This window comes from Capricornis sumatraensis, chromosome 22 (assembly GCF_032405125.1).
Source record: "Capricornis sumatraensis isolate serow.1 chromosome 22, serow.2, whole genome shotgun sequence".
NCBI classification, from domain to species: domain Eukaryota; kingdom Metazoa; phylum Chordata; class Mammalia; order Artiodactyla; family Bovidae; genus Capricornis; species Capricornis sumatraensis.
The window spans coordinates 32,800,386-32,827,624 of record NC_091090.1 but is presented as its reverse complement, the minus strand read 5'-3'; the positions used below and the strand labels follow the sequence as shown (position 1 = coordinate 32,827,624).

Genomic DNA, 27,239 nt, shown 5'->3' with positions numbered 1-27,239 from the left:
CTCTGTCCTTGGAGTTTTCCAGGCAAGGATACTGGAACAGGTTGCCATTTCCTCTTCCAGGGGATCGTCCCAACCCAGAGACTGAATCCACATCTCTTGCCTCTCTTGCACTGGCATGCAGATACTTTACTAACTGTGCCACCTGGGAAGCCATATCCATACAATGGACAGGTAAAAAGAAAAAAACAAAAACAAGGACAGCTATCAAGCCACAAAAACACATGAAGGCATCTTAAAGGCATATTAATAAGTGAAAGAAGATTCCAAGTACATGTCACTCTGGAAAAGGCGAAACTGAAGACAATCAGTGGTTGCCAGGAGTCTGGGGAGGGAGAGATAAAGAGATCTAACTCGAGATTTTTAGGGCAGAAAAATTATTCTGTGTGACACTGTAACTGTAGATACCTGACATTATACATTTGTCCAAACTCATAGAATGGACAACACAAAAAATGAAACACGATGTTAACTGTGGGCTAGAGAAGAAAATGGCAACCCACTACAGTGTACTTGTCTGGGAAATTGTATGAACAAAGGAGCCTGGCAGGCTACAGTCCATGGGGTCACAAGAGTCAGACACGACTTCACGTATAAACCACCACCACCACGTGGGCTTAATCAGAAATGATGTGCCAGTGTTAATTCATTGCTTGTAACAAAGGTATTACTCTGGTAGAGATGTTGGTAGTGAGGAGGCTGTGTGGGAAACGAGGAGGGGTTATGTAAGAACTATGAATTTTCTGCTGAATTCTTCTGTGAAACTAAAAGTGCTCTGAAAGTCTGTTAATTTAAAACAGCAACAGTAAAATCTATGTAAATAAGAAGCAAATTTATAATTAATTCAAAGCTTCAGTAATGCTGCCTAATACAAAACCAACATATAAAATCAAATATTCAGCTATAGCAATAATGATTATATAGAAAAGTTGGTAGGATATGAAATACAACTAAAAGTAGAAATAAATTCACTTTTTAAAAATGAACAAAACTTAAAGCAAATATTTCTATCCAAAGATTTAAATTAAAACTGAATAAAAGTAGCAGTATATCACATTTAAATATGAGATAATTAAATACTATAACAGATCATTTGTACAAAAAAAAACAAAAACAAAATGAATCCAATATACTTTGAAGAAAATTCTAGAATCAGTTCAAAGGGAATAATGAAGGAGACCACACAGTTAATGAATAATGTTGCCACCTAGACCACTCACTCTAGAGTCTGAGCAGGTCAGTTCACTTCAGTTCAGTTTAGTTGCTCAGTCATGTCAGACTCTTTGCAACCCCATGGACTGCAACATGCCAGGCCTCCCTGTGCATCACCAACTCCCGAAGTTTACTCAAACTCATGTCCATGAGTCAGTGATGCCATCCAACCATCTCATCCTCTGCCGACCCCTTCTCCTCCTGCCTTCAATCTTTCCCAGCATCAGGGTCTTTTCCAATGAGTCAGTTCTTCGCATCAGGTGGCCAAAGTATTGGAACTTCAGCTTCAGCATCAGTCCTTCCAATGAATATTCAGGACTGATTTGCTTTAGGATGGACTGATTGTATCTCCTTGCAGTACAAGGGACTCTCTAGAGTTTTCTCCAACATCACAGTTCATAAGCATCAATTCTTCAGCACTCAGCTTTCTTTATAGTCCAACTCTCACATCCATACGTGGCTACTGGAAAAACCATAGCTTTGACTAGATGGACCTTTGTTGGCAGAGTAATCTCTCTGCTTTTTAATATGCTATCTAGGTTGGCCATAACGTTTCTTCCATGAAGCAAGCGTCTTTTAATTTCATGGCTGCAGTCACCATCTGCAGTGGTTTTGGAGCCCCCCAAAATTAAATCTCTCACTGTTTCCATTGTTTCCCCATCTGTTTGCCATGAAGTGATGGGACCAGATGCCATGATCTTAGTCTTCTGAATGTTGAGCTTTAAGCCAACTTTTTCACTCTCCTCTTTCACTTTCATCAAGAGGCTCTTCAGCTCTTCCTCACTTTCTGCCATAAGGGTGGTGTCATCTGCATATTTGAGGTGATTGATATGTCTCCAGGCAATCTTGATTCCAGCTTCTGTTTCATCCAGTCCAGCATTTCTCATGATGTACTCTGCATATAAGTTAAATAAGCAGGGTGACAATATACAGCCTTAACATACTCCTTTCCCTATTTGGAACCAGTCTGTTGCTCCATGTCCAGTTCTAACTGTTGCTTCCTGACCTGCATACAGATTTCTCAAGAGGCAGGTCAGGTAGTCTGGTATTCCCATCTCTTTCAGAATTTTCCACAGTTTATTGTGGTTCACACAGTCAAAGGCTTTGGCATAGTTAATAAAGCAGAAATAGATGTTGTTCTGGAACTCTCTCGCTTTTTCCATGATCCAGCAGATGTTGGCAATTTGATCTCTGGTTCTTCTGCCTTTTCTAAAACCAGCTTGACCATCTGGAAGTTCATGGTTCAGGTACTGTTGAATCCTGGCTTGAAGAATTTTGAGTATTACTTTACTAGTGTGTGAGATGAGTGCAATTGTGCAGTAGTTTGAGCATTCTTTGGCATTGCTTTTCTTTGGGATTGGAATGAAAACTGACCCTTTCCAGTCTTGTGGTCACTGCTGAGTTTTCAAATTTGCTAGCATATTGAGTGCAGCATTTCCACAGCATCATCTTTTAGGATTTGAAATAACTCAACTGGAATTCCATCACCTCCCCTAGCTTTGTTCGTAGTGATGCTTCCTAAGGCCCACTTGACTTCACATTCCAGGATGTCTGATTCTAGGTGAGTGATAACACCATCGTGATTATCTGGGTTGTGAAGATTTTTGGTATAGTTCTGTGTATTCTTGCCACCTCTTCTAGTATCTTCTGCTTCTATTAGGTCCATACCATTTCTGTCCTTTATTGTGCCCATCTTTGCATGAAATGTTCCCTTGGTACCTCTAATTTTCTTGAAGAGCTCTCTGGTCCTTCACATTCTATCAAATGGAAATATTGAATGATAAGCAGATCAGGCTTTTCAAAGGATGGAGTCACAGCAAAAGAGGCTATTTTGGTTGGGCCACAGAACTTCAACTGGCCCCATCAAGGCCACAACCAATCCATCCACCATTAAGCCAGATAGACAGGCTATGTCCACCAGCTCCAAGGACCATCTGGGAGTGGCAGAGAGGGTGATAATTACTAGTAGAGATTATATCCTTTGACAACCACCCAGAAGCATCCAGTTATCCTGGGAGAGTCAAAGATAAAGAACTGGATCAAGCAACCGGTCATAGAAATAAATACCTCCTGCAGGAAGCCCTCTAGCATTTTTGGCATCACTTTAAAGATGTAGGGGAGGAAAAAAAGAAAAGATGTGGAGATTGTCAATGAAGGACAGAAATACAAATATACGGAATCAGAACAATCATTTACACAATGAGTATATAATAATTCTTATTGATTTGTATCCTATTCATAGTATATCCTAAAACAAGAAATTATTAATGTGATGAATATGTAATGAGTTTTGGCAAAGCAAGAAAAATAAATTGCAGTAGAAAGATACATAAAGTACATGGCATTCATAACTGTAATTAGAAAACTTTGATAGATGTTAGATCACATACAGGTACTCCTTCAATGAATCAGATAAATTATTTTTACCAAAAGGATATAGGAAGAAGTGAGGATACACATTAGAAAGACCAGCCTCATTCTCCCAGAGAGAAATGTGAGCTCAGTTCAGTTCAGTTCAGTTCAGTTCAGTCGCTCAGTCGTGTCCAACTCTTTGCGACCCCATGAATTGCAGCACGCCAGGCCTCCCTGTCCATCACCATCTCCCGGAGTTCATTCAGACTCACGTCCATCGAGTCCGTGATGCCATCCAGCCATCTCATCCTCGGTCGTCCCCTTCTCCTCCTGCCCCCAATCCCTCCCAGCATCAGAGTCTTTTCCAATGAGTCAACTCTTCGCATGAGGTGTTCAAAGTACTGGAGTTTCAGCTTCAGCATCATTCCCTCCAAAGAAATCCCAGGGCTGATCTCCTTCAGGATGGACCGGTTGGATATCCTTGTAGTCCAAGGGACTGTCAAGAGTCTTCTCCAATACCACAGTTCAAAAGGATCAATTCTTCGGCACTCAACTTTCTTCACAGTCCAACTCTCACATCCATACATGACCACAGGACAAACCATAGCCTTGACTAGACGGACCTTTGTTGGCAAAGTAATGTCTCTGCTTTTCAATATATTATCTAGGTTGGTCATAACTTTTCTTCCAAGGAGTAGGTGTCTTTTAATTTCATGGCTGCAATCACCATCTGCAGTGATTTTAGAGCCCCCCAAAATGAAGTCTGACACTGTTTCCATTGTTTCCCCATCTATTTGCCATGAAGTGATGGGACCAGATGCCATGATCTTCGTTTGAGCCCAAATTTAAAGAAAATATTTTCGTGTTAATACCAACAGTGAAGAATCAGATTTAGAAGAAACAAAAACAATAATACTTCTCCATATTCCTCTTTTTTTCTTGTTTTCCATAGAACCACAGTAATAAATGAGCAAAATATTTAAAAGGTATTTAAATACAGAAATCTTTCTGTATGGATCAATGGGATATCACTGGCCCTCATTCTTTAACTGTCATTGCTCAGTTTCCTTCCATTTCATACAGAGTTTTTGAAGGAAAGTGCCCAAGATAAGAAAGTGCATCCAAACCTCTGGTCCCAAGAAATGAAAGGTAATTTAAGAAAACACAAGGTCATTGTGAATGGTCTCAAATTCTTTGTGGTTCTAAAACTAAGAAAGAAACACAGTAAACAAAGAAAATAGGAACAACAACAAAAATGGAACTCAAGATAACAAATTCCCCGAGGAGAATTCTTTCATATTGCAAAGAAAGAAAGGTTACATGTTAATTTTTATAATAATCTTCACAAGCCCAGGGGACATTCTCTCTTAGGGATGATATGTTTAAAGATCCGTGGATCATGAAAATATAGGCAGAATTTCAGCAAGAAGAGGTTTTAGAAGATGAAGAGCTTATGCTGTAATCCCAATATAAACCATCACGTCAAATATTTTTGTACTCTTTATTTTTCAAGTATTTTTATACCATTTACTTTTCAGGAGTGTCAACCTGATAATCCTTCTTAACTGTGAATTTGAACACTCAACCAGGTAGGAAAATGAACTAGGAGACAAGCTGGAGAGTTGTTCATATTATGTGTCTTCTTGCCTGTACTAAATTTACAAGCCAAGGATTTAGACTTGTTTCTTATCTTATAATGAACCTTGTGTTGGTAGATTATGAAGGTTCTTTACTGCCTACAATTTTATTTCCATATCTCTAGATAGTCTCAAAAAAGATATGTAATCTCTAAACATTTATGATGCAGTGAAATAAATCATTTAGTACAGAAAGTTTCATTGCTATTTTTTTAATGTTAGGAAAAGGGTTTTTCTACAAATGAATTTTTGATACTATTATGTTTTGTGTAGAGAACCAAAAATAATATCTGGCATGACAATTATATCTTAAGCAGGAGTGACAGAGTTTAACAATTTACAAAATATACTTGGTTGTTAAGGAAAATTAATAATAATTATTAATTTCCCTGATGCTGGGAAAGATTAAAGGTGGGAAGAGAAGGGGATGACAGAGGATGAGATCGTTGGATGGCATCACCGACTCAATGGACATGAGTTTGAGTAAACTTTGGGAGTTGGTGACGGACAGGGAGGCCTGGCATGCTACAGTCCAGGGGGTTGCAAAGAGTTGGACATGACTGAGTGACTGAACTGGACTGATTAAGGAAAATTACTCTGAATCCCTTGAAGCCAGTCTTTCAGAAAGGTGTAATAAAAGTTAGATAATTTCTCAAATCTAGTTCTAAAGCCTAGAAACCCACAGGATCCCTAGAAATGTCCCCTAATTCACCTTCTTATTTTAGTCACTTAAAATCTTTTGTCTCTCCTCTCAGGGATTTTCCAAACTTCAAATGATTTCCTTTTTATAGGGAGCACTTTAATGTTTGCATCTCTATCCAGATTCTTATAGCTCTTATTATTCTCTCATTGTCTATTTTTCTGAAGTGAAACCCTTCAGGTGGTTTCCTACTAAATCAAGAGACAGCAGTGAGGAGTGCTTAAAAGTTTACCCTCTGTTAGAGCTGACTTGGGATGACAAAAGGGAAGTTGTATCAGAATGTCGAAGTTCACAGCCAGATAAGATGGTAGGCTGGCAACACGCTCTGAACCTCTGGGTGAAGGAAAAATAATAATGATAAACCTAATAAAGAAAAAAGTGGTTAGGGAACAGTCCATTACCAACATGGAACCTTAATATTTATTAAGTGAATGGCCCAAATATTATACAACTTCTGGTGCTGTAAATGTTTAAAATAAAAATGCTCTCCCTCAAAATACAGTGTCTAGGTAGGAAAATCCTCAGCAGGAAGCCTTTGGTTCTGATGAAAGTGAAAGTGGCTCAGCCATGTCCACCTCTTTGAATTCTCCTGGCCAGAATACTGGAGTGGGCAGCTGTTCTCTTCTCCAGGGACTCTTCCCAACCCAGGGATCAAACCTAGGTCTCCCGCATTGCAGGTGGATTCTTTACCAGCTGAGCCACCAGGGAAGCCCATAGGAGATAGCATTTCATTTTTGTTCTGTCTTTTAAGTGATGCTGAATCAAACCTCAGTTACTGAATTTTTCCTCCTGGGAGTGACAGACATTCAAGTACTGCAGCTGGTTCTCTTCGTGGTTTTCCTTACAATTTACTTTCTCAATTTGGCTGGAAATGGAGCCATCCTGATGGTTGTCATCTCTGATTCAAGACTCCATTCTCCTATGTATTTTTTCCTGGGAAACCTGTCATGTCTAGATATCTGCTACTCCACGGTGACTCTGCCAAAGATGCTGGAGAACTTCCTCTCTACACACAAAGCAATTTCTTTCTTGGGATGCATAAGCCAGCTTCATTTCTTCCACTTCCTGGGTAGTACAGAGGCCATGCTGGTGCCAGTGATGGCCTTTGACCGCTTTGTGGCTATCTGCAAACCACTTCATTACACTCTTATCATGAGTCATCAGGTCTGTACCCAGATGGCTGTCACTATCTGGATCGTTGGGTTTTTCCATGCCCTGCTGCACTCAGTAATGACATCTCGCTTAAACTTCTGTGGTTCCAACCACATCCATCACTTCTTCTGTGACGTTAAGCCGTTGCTAGAGTTGGCCTGTGGGAACACTGAGCTCAATGAATGGCTACTTCATACTGTCACAGAGACCATTGCCATGGGCTCATTCTTTCTAACCCTTCTCTCCTATTTCTACATTATTATTTATCTCTTCTTCAAGACCCATTCTTGTAGCCTGCTTCATAAAGCACTGTCCACTTGTGCCTCTCCCTTCATGGTAGTTGTTCTTTTATTTGGTCCTGTTTTTTTCATTTACATTCGTCCTGCCTCAGGTAGCTCCATGGACCAGGAACGGTTCATTGCCATTATGTACAGCGTGGTCACTCCCGTACTAAATCCACTGATCTATACTTTGAGGAACAAGGAAGTGAAGGAGGCATTGAGGAGGGTGATCAGAAGGAACCTCTAACTTGAAGAAGTCTATGATATCTTCTGAAGCATAAACAGGCAATGAGACAGTTGAGATGTGAAATTATATTGCTTCTCAAATTGTTTATCAAATATATAAATACATATAGATAGATAGATATGAATACATATATATATATATATATATGCATACATGCTAAGTCACTTCTGTCATGTCTGACTCTGTGACCCTTTGGACTATAGCCCTCCAGTCTCCTCTGTCCATGGGATTTTCCAGGCAAGAATCCTGGAGTGGATTGCCATTTCCTCCTCCAGGGGATCTTCCAGACTCACAAACTGAATCCACGTCTCTTACATCTCTTGCATTGCCAGGAGGGTTCTTTACCACTAGCGCCACCTGGGAAGCCCATCTATGCATGTGTACCTGGAAAAGACTTGTCTAGTGTTCAACAATGCATTCTTAGGTAATAGAAAGGAAATGTGAGCAAATGAAACATCAACCATGGAAGTCTAATGCTGAGTTTGTTTTTGAGATACCAGTGAAACAATAGGTTTGCTATATATCTCAACAAACTCTTCTCTGGATTTAGTTATAGAAATTTGCCTCTATTGCCCATGTAATGTGTACAGTTTTTTAAGCCTGTCTAAATGACCCCTCCAAGTTAGCACGTTTTAATGTGAGAGGTAAAATTATTATGCTTTCAGATTCTGAGAATTTTAATTTAGGACATAATTACTCAGAAAATTAAATGTTAACTCACCATTTAACATACTATTTAAGGGGAATTTTTAAGAGGTACATCATTTCTTGTTATCCAAGCAGGGAGACAAAATAATAAATAAAATTATATTGCAATCATGAATGAACAGAAAATAACCAGTAATTTAACTTCAAATAATTTCAATATTTTTAGAACTCAATGGTCAAACTCTCAATTACTATGAAGTGTTATTATAAATGGAGGCAGGTCGAAAAGACATCTCAAGAACATCTTCTATCTTATTTGTGGTTTATTTTTTTTTCTCAACTTCTGGTCATAGAAAATGTTGATTTACAGAATTTTTTCTAATCTTTTGTTTTGCTTTTATATTCTACCCTTATTTCAACAAACTGTAAAGCAGTGTGACTTGATGTAATATAAAAAAAATATTAAGAATAAATAAATTATTATATTCTTTCACTTTTCTATTCTTGGTCTTATACTTAGTGGCTTTAACTGGTAACATTTTCATTATCACTGCAGCTTCCATGGATGGCAGTCTCTATTTACCCATATATTTCTTCCTGAAACATCTCTCCTTCTTGGACCTGTTATATTTCTGTGACTGTACCAAGGTTCATTTGCGACTTGACTATGCACAGTAGCACTATTCCCCTCTGGGAATGCGTATCACAGTGCTGTGCTTTCCCTCTCTGTGGTTCTGCTGAGATGGCCATGCTCACAGTGATGCCTTATGATCACTACGTGGCCGTCTGTCTGCCTTCCTCTGCGCTCTGAAATCATCATGAATGTCAACATCTGTACTCATGAAATCTTAGTCATTTGGATCAGTGGGGTCATCTTTGAAGTTATGCATACATCTGCTACTTTCCCCATCACTTCTATGGTGCCAATATCATTTACAAACTCTTCTGTGATATCTCCCAGCTCCTAAAACTCACTTGTTCCAATGAGTATGTCAGTGAGCTTGGGGTTACTGGCTTCCTGGCCTTGATGGCATTTCTTTGCTTCATTTCCATTTGATTCACACACTCACACACACACACACACACACACACACACACATATTCTCTGCTGTGTTGAGGATCCTATCTGCTGAGGGCAGAGCAAAGGCCTCTTCCACCTGCCCCCTCCACCAGCTATCATCATATTGTTTTCTCTACTGGTGTCTTTTGAGTTTCTAAAGCCACATACTGACTCTCCAACTGCATTAGACTTTACTTGAAAGTGAAAGTCGTTCAGTCATGTCTGACTTTTTGTGACCCCATGGACTAATGCAGTCATTGGAGTTCTCTAGGCCCGAAAACTGGAATGGATAGCCTTTCCCTTCTCCAGGGGATCTTCCCAATCCAAGGATCAAACCCTGATCTCCCACATTGCAGGCAGATTCTTTACCAGCTGAACCACAAGGGAAGCCCAAGAATATTGGAGCAAGTAGCCTATCCCTTCTCCAGTGGATCTTCCTGACTCAGGAATCGAACCATTCTCCTTCATTGCAGGCAAATTCTTTACCAACTGAGAGAAGCCTACTATTTTTATATTGTTTTTTATAATATTTTGCTTCCAACACTTAATCTGATGATCTAAAGCCTGAGAAACAAAGCCATGAAGGCAGCTCTAATTAAGTTTTCAAGAAAAGAAAAGCCTGCCTCTTTTGCTGAGTCACATCTACTCATTCCTTACTGAGAAACAAATCAAAATATATTGGAAAAATATGGCAGAGTCAGTCAAGACCTTAAAGCTTAAGTATAATTCATTATAAGGAGTGTCATACCAATGGACTGTCTCTGAGCAATAATAACATATACATAGAGTTATCTAAAAACTATTCTTGTAAATACAGTAGATTTAAATCTCACTGTACAATGCCAAGTATGGTGAAAATATAAAGATTTTTAACTGTGAAGACTCCAACTTAATTATCCTTTCTGACTCATTTCTTTTTTTCTTTTTTCTCTTTTGGTTTTCCTGTTTAATTTTTTTTATTTTCACTTTGACTCATACTTTTTCTCAGGTTATTATTATCTCCTGTGCTTTCTTTGCTTGGTACACATCTGTCTTTTCCTTCATTTTTAATTTTTCTGGGTCCTTTGCTTTAGTCAAGACTCTTATTAAATAATGTATAGACAGACTTTGGTTCTGTTTCAGCTATGTCTCTGAAGAGGGTCCCTCTTCAGTAATAAGGTAATTCCTTCCAAATTTCTGTACCACATGTTGTCTAATTTTTATTCCATTGTTTACTGTGCTTCTAATCTCTTATTTTCTTATTATTGTCCTTGTCATATGTCATTCACCTTTGTCATATTTTATCTTTGTCATATGTTGTTTTTCTTCGAGGACAGTGATTGTAAAGGCATCTGTACATTGCTTTCTGGCTCATTTCTGTCAAAGAAAAGAACAACTTATTCTTTTTCTGAGTTACAATCAAGTTTGGAATATTATATAGTATGTAAACATATAAGAGAACCATCTGGCCCTCAATGTTTTCATCTGTTTAAGGGTCCACCTAATGTTCTATTAATCTTCCAGGGCTTCAGCTGGTAACACACATGGTCACCAGGGAAAAGTCTGGTTACATCACTTGTGTTTCATCCTTGTCTTTCATGTGAGTGAGAAGGTGAAAAAATATAAACAATACATGACTCATAAAATGCTTATAGGAATAAATACAAACACAATTAAACTAATATGTTTTTAAAAGGCACATTTGAAAAATAAGCAAAAAACATCATGTCAATATAATATACAGTGTCCAAAATGTAAAAGAATGGATGGTATAAGTATAAGCAGCAGATAAAATGCAAGAAAAGGCAGAAGCCAGCTGACAGATTCAAGAATTTCTCACAGAATGAGAAAAAAAATTTTTTAAGCATGAAAAAGAGCTTAGTTTTCATAAGAGATACAAAAAAATATTTTATATTTGTCTAATAATGGTTCCAGAAAGATCTATTTTCCATGCAGTTGAGGGAATGTGTGACAGGCAATATTCAGAGAAATAACTTTAAAGGCTTTTTTCCCAGAATTCATAGAAATGTAGATCATCAGGTTTGAGAAGCACAACAAAAATTGGCAAGTACAAGTAAAATGAATATAAATGTAGTTATATCTTTCTGAACCTATAAAATAGTGAAAACAGAAATTTTAAAAATCTTAAACCCAGAAAAACTGTTTTAAAAATACCAATGTTATATCCTAGAAGCTTTATTATTTTACCTTTTCTATTTAGTTCCATAATCCATTGAAAAACAATTTTTGTGATGGCATAAGGTGGATGTCATTGTTCACTTTACTCATTGATATCCAGTTAACTATAATAATTAATTGGAAACAAACTTTTCCCCCCAAAGAATTTCAGTTGGTGCCTTTGTAAAAAGTTTAGTAATTGTATATGTATGGGAGTCTCGTCTGTTCAATGGATTTATGTATTTATGCTTATTCTATTAAGCTCTATTAATTATTGCAGCTATACATTTTTTTTCCGAGAAGGCAATGGCACCCCACTCCAGTACTTTTGCCTGGAAAATCCCAGGGATGGAGGAGCCTGGTAGGCTGCAGTCCATGGGGTCTCTGAGTAAGACACGACTGAGCAACTTCCCTTTCACTTTTCACTTGCATGCATTGGAGAAGGAAATGGCAACCCACTCCAGTGTTTTTGCCTGGAGAATCTCAGGGATGGGAGAGCCTGGTGGGCTGCCGTCTATGGGGTCGCACAGAGTCGGACACGACTGTAGCGGCTTAACAGCAGCAGCAGCATACAGTTTTTTATATTAAGTCTGTAAGTTTTCTTACTCTGCTCCTTCAGATCTTATGGTCTACTCCAAGTCTTTTGTTTATCCATATGTTTTAGAAACAATCTTTTAATTAAAAAAAAAAAAATGTTGACTGAAGTACGTTGAATCCATAGATCAAACTGAACATTATCTTCTTTAAAAGTTTGCATCTTCTAATTTATATAAACAGGATAATTTATGAACAGGGTATTTTTCTGCACTTCTTTAGGTTTTTTAAAAATTCTGTCAGAAATTACGTATAATTTTGAACAGAGCAGTTTCAGACATCTTTTATTTGATTTATCTCTATGTATTTGATGATATTTTAAGTTGTAATTTTAAAATTTTAATTGTCTAATTTTTGTGAGCAGTATGTAGAAATCCAATAGATTTTTGTACATTAACCTTATATTCATTGATCTTCCCTATATATATATATACTTCCTAATAGATCTTTATAGATTCTTTTAAATTTCTATTATACATTGTTATCTGTGAATAAAGAGCTTTATTTCTTAATGTCCAAAATTTAAAACTTTCACTTTTTGCCCTTGCTATTGGGCTGGCTAGGGTCAGATTAGGATCTAATTATGGTTCAGTTATTCCTAACAATGTAATCATGAGCAAATGACTTATTTTTTCTGAAACTTTTGTTTTCTCTGTGACACATGGATGTGATACTTACCTTGAGAAACAACTGAAATGATGTTTGTGATGTGTTGCACATATCTTTGCAAAGATCTACTATTTTGTCCCATAAATAGTAGATTCTAGTGGAAAAATATAGTCAAATGCTGAATATTCTAATATTGTAATGGTGATTAAGTCACTTTAATATGAAAAGATAGAAGTATTTCAAATTACTATAGAAGAGTGATTTCACCAAGATGGCAACATAGATTGTTCCCAACTCTACTCCCTCTGGCAAAAAGAACAGCTAACAAGTATTCATGGATAAGACATCACTGAGAAAATTATGGACCACAGAACTGAGGCCAAAGCACCACAGAGACCAATACAAACTGCATTAGAAGGGTAAGAGGAATGGCTACCTGCTGACTGCATTGACTCTCCCCCAGGTCAGTGGAGAATCACACTGAGAGCCTAGGTTTGAGCAATCTTGAGAAAGAACAACAAAGTTGGACATATTACTCTCCCTGATTTCAAATATTATAAACCTATAGTAGTCAAAGCAATATAATAGTGGCATAGAAATGGATGCATAGATCAATGAAACCGAAGAGAGTATCCAGAAATAAGGGATTAAGTTCTAGACAATTAGATGTGGAAAATTTTCTCCAGGAAAATAGCATGATTACCAAAACTAATACAGCTCCAACCATTGACCTTGAGGATAAAGATCATATGCTAAGGACAGAGAGAGTTTTACTGTATAATGACCCACCACATCCTCACCAGACTACCTACCTTAACTTAATTTACATTAGAGAAAAATGAACTTCTACTGGTTTATAACTCCATATTGATAGTCTTTAATGGCTGAATGTGATTCTTTTATGAACTCAAGAAATGATATACCACAAACCTTGTTATTAAAATGGTAAATATCAGACTCAGTTCAGTTGAGTCACTCAGTCGTGTCTGACTCTTTGCGACCCATGAATTGCAGCACTCCAGGCCTCCCTGTCCATCACCAACTCCCGGAGTTCACTCAGGCTCACATCCATCGAGTCAGTGATGCCACCCAGCCATCTCATCCTCTGTTGTCCCCTTCTCCTCCTGCCCCCAATCCCTTCCAGCATCAGAGTCTTTTCCAATGAGTCAACTCTTCACATGAGGTGGCCAAAGTACTGGAGTTTCAGCTTCAGCATCGTTCCTATCAAAGAAATCCCAGGGCTGATCTCCTTCAGAATGGACTGGTTGGATCTCCTTGCAGTCCAAGGGACTCTCAAGAGTCTTCTCCAACACAACAGTTCAAAAGCATCAATTCTTCGGCGCTCAGCTTTCTTCACAGTCCAACTCTCACATCCATACATGACCACAGGAAAAACCATAGCCTTGACTAGACCGACCTTTGTTGGCAAAGTAATGTCGCTGCTTTTCAATACGCTATCTAGGTTGGTCATAACTTTTCTTCCAAGGAGTAAGTGTCTTTTAATTTCATGGCTGCAATCACCATCTGCAGTGATTTGGGAGCCCCCAAAAATAAAGTCTGACACTGTTTCCACTGTTTCTCCATCTATTTGCCATGAAGTGATGGGACCAGATGCCATAAGTTAAGAGGTTGGGACATTCTCATTTAGATAGAATTAAAATTGAGATGCTTGTCAGATGTCCAAGGGTAGATGACATATGCACAGTCTTAATATTTCAGTCTCTCAATCTATTTATACAAAAGACAGAAAAAGGATTGCTCAAAATATATATATATATATATATAAATATTAAGGGTTATGAAATGTTATGGTCATATGTTCACCTCTTCAAAATAATCTAACTTAAGTAAGCAGAGCAGTAACCAGAGAGAAATTGTGAGTTTTAGATAATCTTTCTGATTTTACTTCCAAGTTATTCTTAATAACAGACCTTTGTTAATTATTGACTTTATTCCTCAGCACCATTTATAGCCAACTTTTTCTATGGAAAATTCCTCAAATTTTTCCATTAATGAGTAACTCTAGGAACAGTCTCCAAGGACAAGAAAGATTCCTAATGCTAACCAACGCTTTCCAATCCCAAGAGACATGAATATTGTTAATACTCAGCTCCTGAGCTACATCTTTGCTAGCTATGAACATCACCTCACCAATGTAGGCAAAGAATTCTGGAATCTCTGGACTATCCCACTTGCTTAATAAGAGCATTGGATAGAAGACATATATCAAATGATAGAACACATAGATCAACTCATGGGTTGAAGATTATGAACGCCAGTAGATAAGTGTGGAAGGTAGCATTTGACAAATAGAGTAACAGGCTCAGACTTCAGAGTGGAACATAGTGGATGAAAGTTCTGTGCTTGAAGCCTACATCTGTATCTGTTTCTAAATCCATATGTAAATCAGTTGAGCTGTAAGAAATGTCTGAGACAGTAAAACTTCTAACAGACATTCATACGGACATATCTAATAGGAAGTTAAATATACGAGTCTAGAGTTTAGAAAAGAAGATGGATTCGAAGATATCTAGTTAAAAGTTCTCTTTTAACTAGTTATCTAGTTATGACAGAAATAGACTCACACACTTAGAGAACAAACTTATGGTTGCTGGAGGGGAGGGATAGTTAGAGTGTTTGGGATGGACATGTATACACTGCTGTTTTTAAAATGGATAATTAACAAGGGCCTACTGTATAGCACATAGAACTCTGCTCAATGTTATGTGGCAGCCTAGATGGGAGAGGAGTTTGGGGGAGAATGGATACATGTATATGTCTGACCCACTTCAGTCAGCCTATTGCTCTTAACATTCCATTGAAATCACTCTCATCGATGTCAAAGTTCAATTTTCAGTCCTTAAGTTACTTGATCTCTCAATAAGACTTTTCCCATCTGACTTCTCTTACTTCAAATACTCTTTATTGCTGGCTTTCAGGACATCCTTACAGTCTCCTAGGTATGCCATGATCTCACTCATGGCTCCTTGGTCTCTTTGTCTGGCTCCTCCTCTTTCTTATTATTCATTTTTACACCTATTCTTTTATTTATAGTTTCAGACTTCAAATGTCTATAAACAGATGACTTTTTAACTTTTAATTTTGTTTTAGGGTATAGCCAATTAACAATGTTTGTGATAGTTTCAGGTGAACAGCTTGCCTGAAGATGGTTTATAAAAAGCATGGAAGGTAAAATAACAAATTTGGAGAGTAATGGACAATGCGTGATGGAGACGAGTAGCTTTTTGAAGGATCTGTCATAAAGAGTGGAGAAGTGGAGGAGTAGCTGAAGAAGGCTGAGGGGAAACAGTAGGATAGTAGGGTATTGTCCATCTGAGGCTGAGATTTTAGACAGTTAGGACGTCACAATTTTAGATAGTTAAGACCTTGTATATTTTCGATGCTGAAATATGATTCTGATAACCTCAGTTTTAAACCACTCCTGGTCTATCTGAGATCCAACACGAATGATTATTTTCAGATGAATTATCAGGAGGTGGATATAAAAGCAGAAAGGTTATTCAAGCAAAAGTATCAGGAAGATTCAACCTGGGAAAGGATGTAAAAATGTGAGCGGTATGGTCAGAGAGAACATGCGCTCAACTTCTTGACTGTTGGTTTAAAGAAATTAAATATATATATATGATTCTACTTTCAGTGTATTTATAATATAATTGATACAAGAAAATCTGTATGTTGTAAACATTAAAAAACGTCTTAAGCTAATATTCAATTAAGGACTAGATTATCCTGTGTGTATATCAGTGTGTGAAAGCATAAGTGAGAATATTCATGAAGTTACGACATGATCAGCTCAAGGAGAAAGGAGACTAAACAGTGATAAAAAGTAGAAAGTCATGTTTATTGGTAAGTGGGTACAAAGATAGAAATTCTCAATAACCAGACACAGGCAGGTATAAGTGATGCATTTTGTGTGCATGCTCATTTGCTCAGTCTTGTCCTACTCTTTGTGACCCCTTGGACTGTATAGCCTTCCAGGCTCTTCCATCCACGGAATTTTCCAGGTAAGAATACCAGAGCGAGTTGCCATTTCCTTCTCCAGGGGATCTTTCCAACCCAGTGATGGAACCAGCATCTCTTATGTCTCCTGAATTGGCAGATGGGTTCTTTACCATTAGTACCACCTGGGAAGTGATGCATTAGAAAATAAGATACTAGAGATATTTGAGCAAGGGAGCGTCAGGCCAAAACCAGAAAGCTATACGTTTTCTGGAATCAATAAAGCCGGTAAAGCTGCTGATGAAGTAACTGGGAGCGAGTTGTTGAAAGTACAAAGACAGTAACTGTGAAAAAGTTGAGAAAAAGACAAAAATGAGGATCATTTTGTAGTTTTTTTAAAAAGTGTTATACTACTAATTAGGGATGAAATAAAAAGATGAATCAGTGATTCCAGTCTTATTAGAATATTTGGAGGAAAAAACTTTTATTCATAAAATATTGAAATGAAAGGAAGAACATTTCAGCAATTGGGGAAGAACACATATGACCCTCTCTGTTCGTCACTATCAATTAATTAATTTATTATTCATCTTGTGACAAACACTGTTTCATGGATGCTGACACTGGGGACACAAGGGAGAAGAAAACCAGATACAGTTTTTGTCTTAATGCACTATATGGCCCTGTGAAAGAGTCCAACACTAACTAAATATCTTAAATAAATATTTTAACAAAATAAATATGAACAACATTGTCCATATGACACCTATAGCAATTCTATGAAGGTGCTACCTGTGGTAGCATATGAAAAGTAGGTTTGACTCAATCAAAGAGGTAAGGGAAATTTTTCCTAAGAAAGTCATTAATTGATCTGAGACTGTGAAAGGATGAACAGGAGTTGACTCAGAATGAAGCAAAGGGACATAGCGCACAGGAAGAAATGCAAGGCAGCCAGAGTGGCTAGTGAGCAGAGAATGAGGGGACTGTAGTGTAAGGTGAAGCTGCTGAGACATCACGAGGTCAAGACAGATTGAGCTTTGTTAGATAGGGTGGGGATTTTTGTTCCTTCACAGGCCCAAAGGTTCTCCGGACATCTGATTTTAAGCAAATAACAGACATGATCAGAATTTCTTTTTTGAAAAGATCACTCTGGTGGCAGTGTGGAGAATATATTGAATGAGGCAAGAGTGGGACTATTCAAGCAGCTCAGAAGTTAGCAGGACTCTAGTCAGTAACAATAACTTAAACTAGAGCAGACTGTGTAGATGGGTAGGAGTGTTCACCAAGCTCCTATGATGTGCCAAGCACTAAGCTAAGTACTGAGATGCAGTCTTTGCCTTAGTAGGCTCATGTTCTTGTAATAAAAACTGATTCATAAACAAGTACCTATGCCATCCAATAATATGAAGTCTTTCACCCTTAAAAGACTCCAGGAAGCTCCGAGTGTTCCCTTCATTCCCTCATCTTTGTGCCTCCTCACTTAGATCATCCTTCAGAAAGTGCAAATTCTGACCCTCTCATTGCTGATTGAGTTTCTTTTCTTCCTTCCTCATATTTGTGGTATAAGGAAACCAACTGATAAGAGAACCATTGAGGTTAGCTACAATACATTTCAGTAGCTAACTGTAGTGAATCCTCTTCATGCTGATTCTTTTCCTGTAACCCATCAAGATCTGAAATGAACTGCAGCAAAAACCCTGACTTTGTCCTCTCAGGACTGTCCCGTGACCCAGACAAGCCACAGCTCCTCTTTGGTCTCTTCCTGGCCCTCTACTTGCTGAGTCTCTTAGGAAACTCGCTACTGCTGCTGGCTATTGGAGCTGACATCCACCTCCACAGCCCCATGTACTTCTTCCTCAGCCAGCTCTCCCTGGTCAACCTCTGCTCCACTACCACCACAGCCCCCAAAATGCTGGAGACTTTGTGGGCCAGCAATGGACTGATCTCCTCTGAGTGCCTGGCCCAGTTATATTTCTTCACAATTTTGCTGATATGGACAACCTGCTTTTGACTGCCATGGCTATCGACCACTACGCTGCCATCTGCCATCCCCTGCACTCTGCACTCCTAATGACTCCTTGCAGATGTGCACTGCTGGTGGGTGGGTCACGGGGAGTGGCCCACTCTATCTCTCTTGTCCATACCCTGTTGCTACCCCAGCTCTCATTCTATACTAATCAAGAAATTCCCCACTTTTTCTGTGATTTTGGACCACTCGTTAGACTTTCCTGCTCTGATATCCACCTCAATGAGGACCTGATGATGGTTCTGACAGGACTCTTAGGAATCAGCCCTCTCCTCTGCATCATAACCTCCTATGCCCATATTTTCCTTGCTGTATCTCAGGTCCCATCAGCACAGGGGAAAAAGAAAGCCCTGGCCACATGCAGCTCCCACCTCTCCACGGTCGTCCTCTTCTACAGCTTGGTCTTTGCCACCTACCTGAAGTCCCCGTCAGCTCCTCATGCCTCTGGGGAGCTGGGTGCTGCTGTCATGTATGCCCTGGTAACCCCCAGTCTCAATCCTTTCATTTATAGTCTAAGAAATAAGGAAGTGAAGAGATCCCTGAAAAGGATTCTAGGCATAGAGAGTTCATGGCATTAGGAATAATTCCAAGAAACAAGTGTTTGGGGAAAAAAAAAACCACACTCTTCACCACCACACTGATAAAGTGAGTCAGTTAACACCAAGGCTTTCACATGTCACACTGTATGATAAGGTATATTGGATATAACACTACATAGAAATTTGGAGAACTAGCTTCCAGGTCCCAGTCTAGGGGCAAGCTTGTATATGTATTCCAGCTATAGGTATATATATTATTTATTATCTATATTATTATCTCAAAACATTATATCAGTAATACATCAAAGTGAAAGTGAAAGTGAAGTCATGTCCAACTCTTTGCAACCCCATGGACTGTAGCATACCAGGCTTCTCCGTCCATGGGATTTTCCAGGCAAAAATACTGGAGTGGGTTGCCATTTCCTTCTCCAGGAGATCTTCCTGACCCAGGGATTGAAACCGGATCTCCCGAATTGTAGGCAGACACTTTAACATCTGAGCCACCAGGGAAGTCAAAGGAAGTATAATACACATTACATTATATTATATAATTAAGTATATTATATATATATAATATTCTTTAGAGTTGATTGGACAAGCTGCTCTTTAAGTTTCCTTGTAAAGATAATACTATTGAGACGTGATCATCTATTCCCATCATTACCAACATTTTGATCACTATTGCCATTTCTATCACCAGTTTAATAATGAAGATCATCACCATCAGCTTTAGTCAATATCATCTTTTTGTCAGCAGAGTCACCTTACAAATTACCTTCTTCAGTTCTCTCCCCATCAGTAACACCAGTATCATCATCATAAGTAAGAGAACAGAAACTGGTCCTATGCACTTTTTCCCCTTTTAATGCCTTATTTTTCAGAATGTTCTATTAATTTGTGTTTTTGTGCTATCTTGATAATTGTAGGAAATGTCATCATGGCATGGTGGATAAAAATGTCTTCATAAATTTGAAAGCATGATAAATATTTTCCCTGGGAATACAAGATTACATAACTTACACAGCACAATATATATGGGCTCCCTAGGTGGTGCAGTAGTAAAGAATCTGCCTGCACAACATATACACAATGTCTAAAATTTTCTTTAAAATTTTCCAGGAAAAAAAAAGGAATGGTAGATAGTAGGCACAATATTGGCAAAACGTTGATGTCAAAGCTGGATGATAGGTACATAAGGGTCTATTACACTACCAACTCTACTTCTCTGAACGTTTGACATTTTCTACAATAAAAAGTTAAAATGACAATCCCAAGCTGCCCATCTATTCCCTTACTTGCCCCCTCTGGTAACCATAAATTCATTCTCTAAGTCTGTGAATTTCTTTCTGTTTTGTAAATAAGTTCATTCACATCTTTTTTTTAGACTGTATGAGATATTATATGATATTCGTCTTTGCTGACTTACTTCACTCAGGATGATAATCCCCAGATCCATCCATTTTGCTGCAAATGGCATTATTTCATTCTTTTGAATGGCTGGCTAATAGTCCATTGAATGTATATTCCACTTCACCTTTATCCATTCATCAGTCAATGGACAGATGGGATTGACATTTACACACCGCTATATTTAAAATAGACAACCAACAAAGACCTACAGTAAAAAGATAAAACTAAAGCAAAAAGTTAAAATGAATAAGTGAAGTGCATTCAGCTTTAAATATTCTTAAAATATCTGTATACTTAGACATTGCAATCAAACCATGAAGAGTACATTAAAGTAAATTCTGGAAATAAACAATGCTAGTGAAAGAATGGAATGCAGCTAGTGGAATACAACAGTGAAAGAATGAAATACAACTAAAAAACCCAATGGCAAAAGAATATTTAAGAATGTCATGTTTAGCCATATTATAAAGCCACAAAGCATAAAACATTGAATTGGCCACAAAGTTCATTCAGTTTTTTCCTGCCAAACCAGTATGTATTTGTTGATCTTGAGAAAGAATTGTCCTAAAAGTTTTCACTGGAACATCGGATTATAAACTTAATGATCCAACTGCTGTTATTTATACACATGCATAGAATGCAATTCTGATGTCATAAAACAATGCTATAAATAAACAGTATTTCTAGGTTTCTTTTCGTGATACTATTTGTCATTGTTTTTCTATATGAAATATTCATGACCTATTTAATAAAGAAATAATAGAATTTAAACTAAAAAAATTTAATCTAACACAAAAATTACCATACTTGCCTCACTCTTAGAGGAACTATAGAAAGACTAGAGGGGAACAAGAAAATAAACAAAGACATGTTTTTTCAAACATTCTTGGAAGTCTTCTCAGTGGAAAAATCTTCACTCCCCCCAAAAAATATCAACACCCTCCTTTGTAAGTCAAGTGAGTGTGTTTCCTTATGAGAGCTGCCTCCTCAGTGCTTAATGAGCCAACTTGCTCCAAATAGGGTAGATCAGAGGATTCAAGATGGTGGTAACCATCAAATAGAGCAGGGTAATACGGTTTTTCCAGTGGTCATGTGAGTTGGACTGTGAAGAAAGCTGAGCGCTGAAGAATTGATGCTTTTGAACTGTGATGTTGGAGAAGACTCTTGAGAGTCCCTTGGACTGCAAGGAGATCCAACCAGTCCATTCTGAAGATCATCCCTGGGATTTCTTTGGAAGGAATGATGCTAAAGCTGAAACTCCAGTAGTTTGGCCACCTCATGCAAAGAGTTGACTCATTGGAAAAGACTCTGATGCTGGGAGGGATTGGGGGCAGGAGGAAAAGGGGATGACAGAGGATGAGATGGCTGGATGGCATCACTGACTCGATGGACGTGAGTCTGAGTGAACTCTGGGAGTTGGTGCCAGACAGGGAGGCCTGGCATGCTGCGATTCATGTGGTCACAGAGTCAGACACGACTGAGCCACTGAACTGAACTGAACTGAAAAACTTGAACGGGGACTGAGCAGCAGAGACTGTAGTGTAAACAACCATGAGAATTTCACAGCATGTGAACATTATAGCCAGGTAGGAGGACCATGAGGGTGAGCCTTTCTCTTGCTGACCACAGCAAGAACTGCCAATACAATCACTACAATCCAGGCATAAGATATCAGAATCAGTCCAAAAGGAATAATGAGATAACCACACAATGAATGAATGAATGTTGTCACCTGGATCACTCACTCTAGGATCTGAGCAGGCCAGTCTTAACAAAGGATGTAAAGTCACAGTAAAATTGGCTAATGTGATTGGGCCACTGGACCTCTGCTAGGCCATCAGGCCCACAGCCTAGCCATATACCATGAAGCCAAAGAGCCAGGCTATGCCCACCAGCCCCAAGTACTGTCTGGGAGTGAGTGGAAGCGAGGGTAACAATTATTCAGCAGTGATTATATTCCTTGACCATCAGTCAGGAGCATCCAGTTGTCCCTAGAAAGCCAAAGATAAAGAACTGGGTCAAGGAACCAGTCAGAGAGACGAATGCCTTCTGCAGGAAGTCCTCCAGCACTTTTGGCATCACTTTAAACATACAGAAGAAAGGAAGGAATTACAAATACATAGACTCAGAAACATCACTTACACAATGAGCACACAATCATTGCTATTCACTTGTATTATATACATAGCATATACTAGAACAAGAAATTATTAATGTGATGAATATACAATGAACTTCTGCATAGCAAAAAAAAATGTGATTTGCAATAGAAAGATGGACAAAGGACACGGCATTTACAATTGGAATTAAAGCTTGGATAGATGTCAGAACACATATAGATATCCTTTGGATAAGGCAGATAGAATATTTTTACCTAAAGGGTATAGCAAGAAGTAAAGATACACAATGAGAGATCAGCTTCATTCTCCTAGAGGGAAATGTGAGCTTGGGAATTCCAAAATTAAAGGAAATAATTTAGTGTTAATACCAACAGTGAAAAGTCAGATTGAAAAGAAGCAAAGCACTACTACTTTTCCTTATTCCTCTATTTTCCATAGAGCCACAGTAATAAATGAGGGGAATATTGAAAGATAATCATCTTTCCGTATGGATTAAAGAAATATGACTGACCCTCATGCCTTAAATGTCATAGCCCAATTTCCTTCCATTTTATAGTTTTTCCAAGGAAGGTTTCAAGATGAGAAAGTATATCCATACCTCTGTCCCAGGAAATGAAAGATAATTAAAGAAAATTTGAGGCCACTGAGAATTGTACTGCCTGTGGTTCTGAAACTAAGAAAGAAACAGGAAAGAAAAGAGGAAAAATGAGAAAAATGGAACTCAAGATAGGAATTCCCCAAGGAGAATTCTCTTCTATTGCAGGTATAGAAAGGTAACTTGTTTATTCTTACAACACTCCTCTCAAACCCAGGGGACACCCTCTCTCAGAGTTTATGTATCTAAAGAACCATGGATCAAAAACAAAAGGAAAAATTTCAGAGAGAAGAGGTTTTGGAATATGAAGAGCTTATACTATAATCCCAATATAAACCATCACTTCAACATTTTTATATTCTTTATTTTTCATAGCTTTCTAATGTTTATTTTTCAGAAGTCAACCTTCTGAAAAAGGTAAGAAGTAAAAAGGTAAGAAGTAAACCTGGTCAACTTTCTTAACTATAGTTTTGAACACTGAATCAGGTAGGAGAATGAAACAGGTTCAAAGTTGCCCATAGTCTCCGATTTCTTGTTAGGGTTAAATTTACATACCAAGGACTTAGAGTTGGTTTCTTATTTAATGATGAACATTGTATTGGTGGATTTGAAGGCAATCTACTGCCTACATTTTAGTGGCATACCTCTAAATAGTCATCAAAGTAAATGAGTAATCTCTAAAAGATGCAGTGAAATAAATTACTTAGTACAGAAAGTCTGATTACTGTTTTGTTTAAACGTTAGGAAAAGATTTTTTTCCCCCAAATGAATTTTTGATACAATTTTGTTTTGTGGGTAGAGAACCAAAAATAACCTTTGGCATATCATGTGTATCTTAAGCAGGAGTGATAACGTTTAACAATATACAAAATACACATGGTTATTAAGGAAAGCTACTCTGAATTCTTTGGTGCCAGCCTTCAGTAAAGGTGTAATAAAGGTGAGATAATTACTCAAAATAGTCTCTAGCTATAAAGATGAATGTCCCATGAGATCCTTAGAAATGTTTCCTAGTTAATTCACTTTTTTACTGAGGTCACATCAAATCTTTTTCTTCTCCACTCATGGATTTCCCAGACTTTGTGTATGTGCTCAGTTATGTCCAACTCTTTGCAACCCCATAGACTGTAGCCCACTAGACTCCCCTGTTCACAGGATTTTCCAGGCAAGAATACTGGAGAGAGTTGCCATTTCCTTCTCCAGGGATTCTTCCTGACCCAGGAGTTGAATCCATGTCCCTTGCATTTATAGGTTGCTTCTTTACCACTGAGCCACCAGGTAAGCCCCAAAACAATAATGCTCTCCCTCAAAATATTGTTGTCTAGATGGGAAATCCTCAGCTGCAGGATTCTGGTTCCCTTGAGAGATATCATTCCATGTCTTATTTTGTCTTTTCTTTCAAGTGATGCTGAATCAAACCTCAGTCACTGAATTTCTCCTCCTGGGAGTGACAGACATCCAAGTACTGCAGCCTGTTCTCTTTGTGGTTTTCCTTGCAATTTACATTGTCAATGCGGCTGGGAATGGAGTCATCCTGATGGTTGTCATCTCTGATTCAAGACTCCATTCTCCTATGTATTTTTTCCTGGGAAACCTGTCATGTCTAGATATCTGCTACTCCACGGTGACTCTGCCAAAGATGCTGGAGAACTTCCTCTCTACACACAAAGAAATTTCTTTCTTGGGATGCATAAGCCAGCTTCATTTCTTCCACTTCCTAGGCAGCACAGAGTCCATGTTGTTGGCCGTGATGGGCTTTGACCACTTTGTGGCTATCTGCAAACCACTTCGTTACACTCTTATCATGAATCATCAGGTCTGTACCCAGATGGCTGTCACTGTCTGGATCATTGGTTTTTTCCATGCCCTGCTGCACTCAGTAATGACATCTCGCTTAAACTTCTGTGGTTCCAACCACATCCATCACTTCTTCTGTGATGTTAAGCCATTGCTGGAGTTGGCCCGTGGAAACACTGAGCTCAATGAATGGCTACTTCATTCTGTGACAGGGACCATTGCCATGGGCTCATTCTCTCTAACCCTTCTCTCCTATTTCTATATCATTATCTATCTTTTCTTCAAGACCCATTCTTGCAGTGTGCTCCATAAAGCACTGTCCACATGTGCCTCCCACTTCATGGTAGTTGTTCTTTTCTATGCTCCTGTTGTTTTCACTTACATTCGTCCTGCCTCAGATAGCTCCATGGACCAAGAACGGATCATTGCCATTATGTACAGTGTGATCACTCCTGTACTAAATCCACTGATCTATACTTTGAGGAACAAGGAAGTAGAGGGGGCTTTGATGAGGGCGATCAGAAGGAGACTCTGACCCTAAGAAATCTAAGAATTCTTCCAAGGCATCAGTAAAAAAGCTATGAGAAAGTTGGGATGTGAAATTATACTGCTTTTCTAATTATTTACTGTTTGTGAAGTAGAAGGCATTATATAAAGAAAAATAAACGGGTAAGTTCAGTCTGGTTGTGTTAACAGTGTGCGACTAGGTAATGTAAGGGAAACTTGAACAAATAGGACATTATCCACAAAACATTTTTTTCTTTTTTGGCTGTGCTGAGTCTTCATTGCTGTGGCAGCCTTTTCTCTGGTTTTGGCGAGTGGGGGCTTCTCTCTATTCACAGTGCTCAGCTGTCTCCATGCAGTGGCTTCTCCTGTTGTGGCAAGTGGGCTTAACCGCTCCATGGAATGTGGGATCTACCTGGATCAGGGATCAAACTGGTGTCTCCTGCATTGGCAGGCAGATTCTTTACCACTGGCCACTAGGGAATCCCCCTTGAAATTTTAACGTTGAATTTGTGTGGGGGATATAAGTTGATAAAACTATTTGTTTACATATTCTTGTATGTTCTTGAATAAAATCAGATACAGAAATTTGCCTCAAATATGCATAGTTGGATAATACTGAGGCTTGTTAATCTGCATGTTTCCTGTAAATTAACATATTATAAGGTGAAAATAAAGTTATTATGTTGTTTTATTTTAAGAATTTGAGGGTAGGGCTATGGTTACTCAACTAGAAAAACAAAAGTTAACTCATATATGAGTTAAGGGAAATTCTTAAGCAGTATATCATGATTTCTTTTTCTCCAAACAAGGAAGCAAGTAAGTAATTAAAACAATAATACTTTGAGTACAAATTAACAGAGATAAATTGTGAAGTCTGACTCTAAAGATACTTTATAATTCAAATGGACAACCTGTCAAAGATTACCGTAAAATATTGCTAAAAATGGAGGCAGTGTGAAAAAAAATCTCAGGAATATCTTTCTTGCTCACTGATATGTTATTTTCCCCTCAATTTCTGGTCATAGAAAATTGAGCTTCAAAATTCTTATTATTTATTTTGTTTTTGATATCTATACTTATTTTCTCAGATTGTAATGTCATAGAATATGATATGATACCAGTGAAATATGAAGAATTCATCAAGTTTGTTTTCCTTACCTATCACCAAATTTATACTAGGTGAAAGCTATCAAATAGTAATTTAGTTCAATTCAATCGCTTAGTCGTATCCAATTCTTTGCGACCCCATGGACTGCAGCAAGCTAGGCTTCCCTGTCCATCACCAACTCCCAAAGCTTGCTCAAACTCATGTCCATTGAGTCAGTGATGCCATCCAACCATCTCATCCTCTGTTGTCCCCTTCTCTTCCTGCCCTCATTCTTTCCCAGCTTCAGGGTCTTTTCCAATGAGTCGGTTCTTCACATCGGGTAGCCAAAGTATTGGACTTTCAGCTTCAGCATCAGTCCTTCCAATGAATATTCAGGGCTGATTTCCTTTAGGATGGACTAGTTGGATCTCCTTGCAGTCCAAGGGACTCTCAAGAGTCTTCTCCAACACAACAGTTCAAAAGCATCAATTCTTCAGTGCCCAGCTTTCTTTGCTGAAGTATTTTTGGAGCTAATAGACAAGAATTACTATG

General features: G+C 38.3%; 2 protein-coding genes and 1 pseudogene across 2 annotated transcripts; all 3 read left to right on the top strand.

Annotated features, from left to right (window-relative positions):
• Nucleotides 1-6,651: 6,651 nt before the first annotated feature.
• On the top strand, nucleotides 6,652-7,578 carry LOC138069523 (olfactory receptor 12D1-like). Its single transcript, XM_068960847.1, has one exon. It carries the CDS (start codon nucleotides 6,652-6,654, stop codon nucleotides 7,576-7,578), a length of 927 nt encoding a protein of 308 aa, XP_068816948.1.
• A 10,706-nt stretch (nucleotides 7,579-18,284) lies between these two features.
• On the top strand, nucleotides 18,285-19,210 carry LOC138069612 (olfactory receptor 1f45-like; annotated as a pseudogene).
• A 5,491-nt stretch (nucleotides 19,211-24,701) lies between these two features.
• Nucleotides 24,702-25,628, top strand: LOC138069524 (olfactory receptor 12D1-like). Its single transcript, XM_068960848.1, has one exon. It carries the CDS (start codon nucleotides 24,702-24,704, stop codon nucleotides 25,626-25,628), a length of 927 nt encoding a protein of 308 aa, XP_068816949.1.
• Nucleotides 25,629-27,239: the final 1,611 nt, after the last annotated feature.

Coding starts and splice junctions, on each gene's coding strand:
- LOC138069523 (XM_068960847.1), top strand. CDS start 6,652: ATGCTGAATCAAACCTCAGTTACTGAATTTTTCCTCCTGGGAGTGACA.
- LOC138069524 (XM_068960848.1), top strand. CDS start 24,702: ATGCTGAATCAAACCTCAGTCACTGAATTTCTCCTCCTGGGAGTGACA.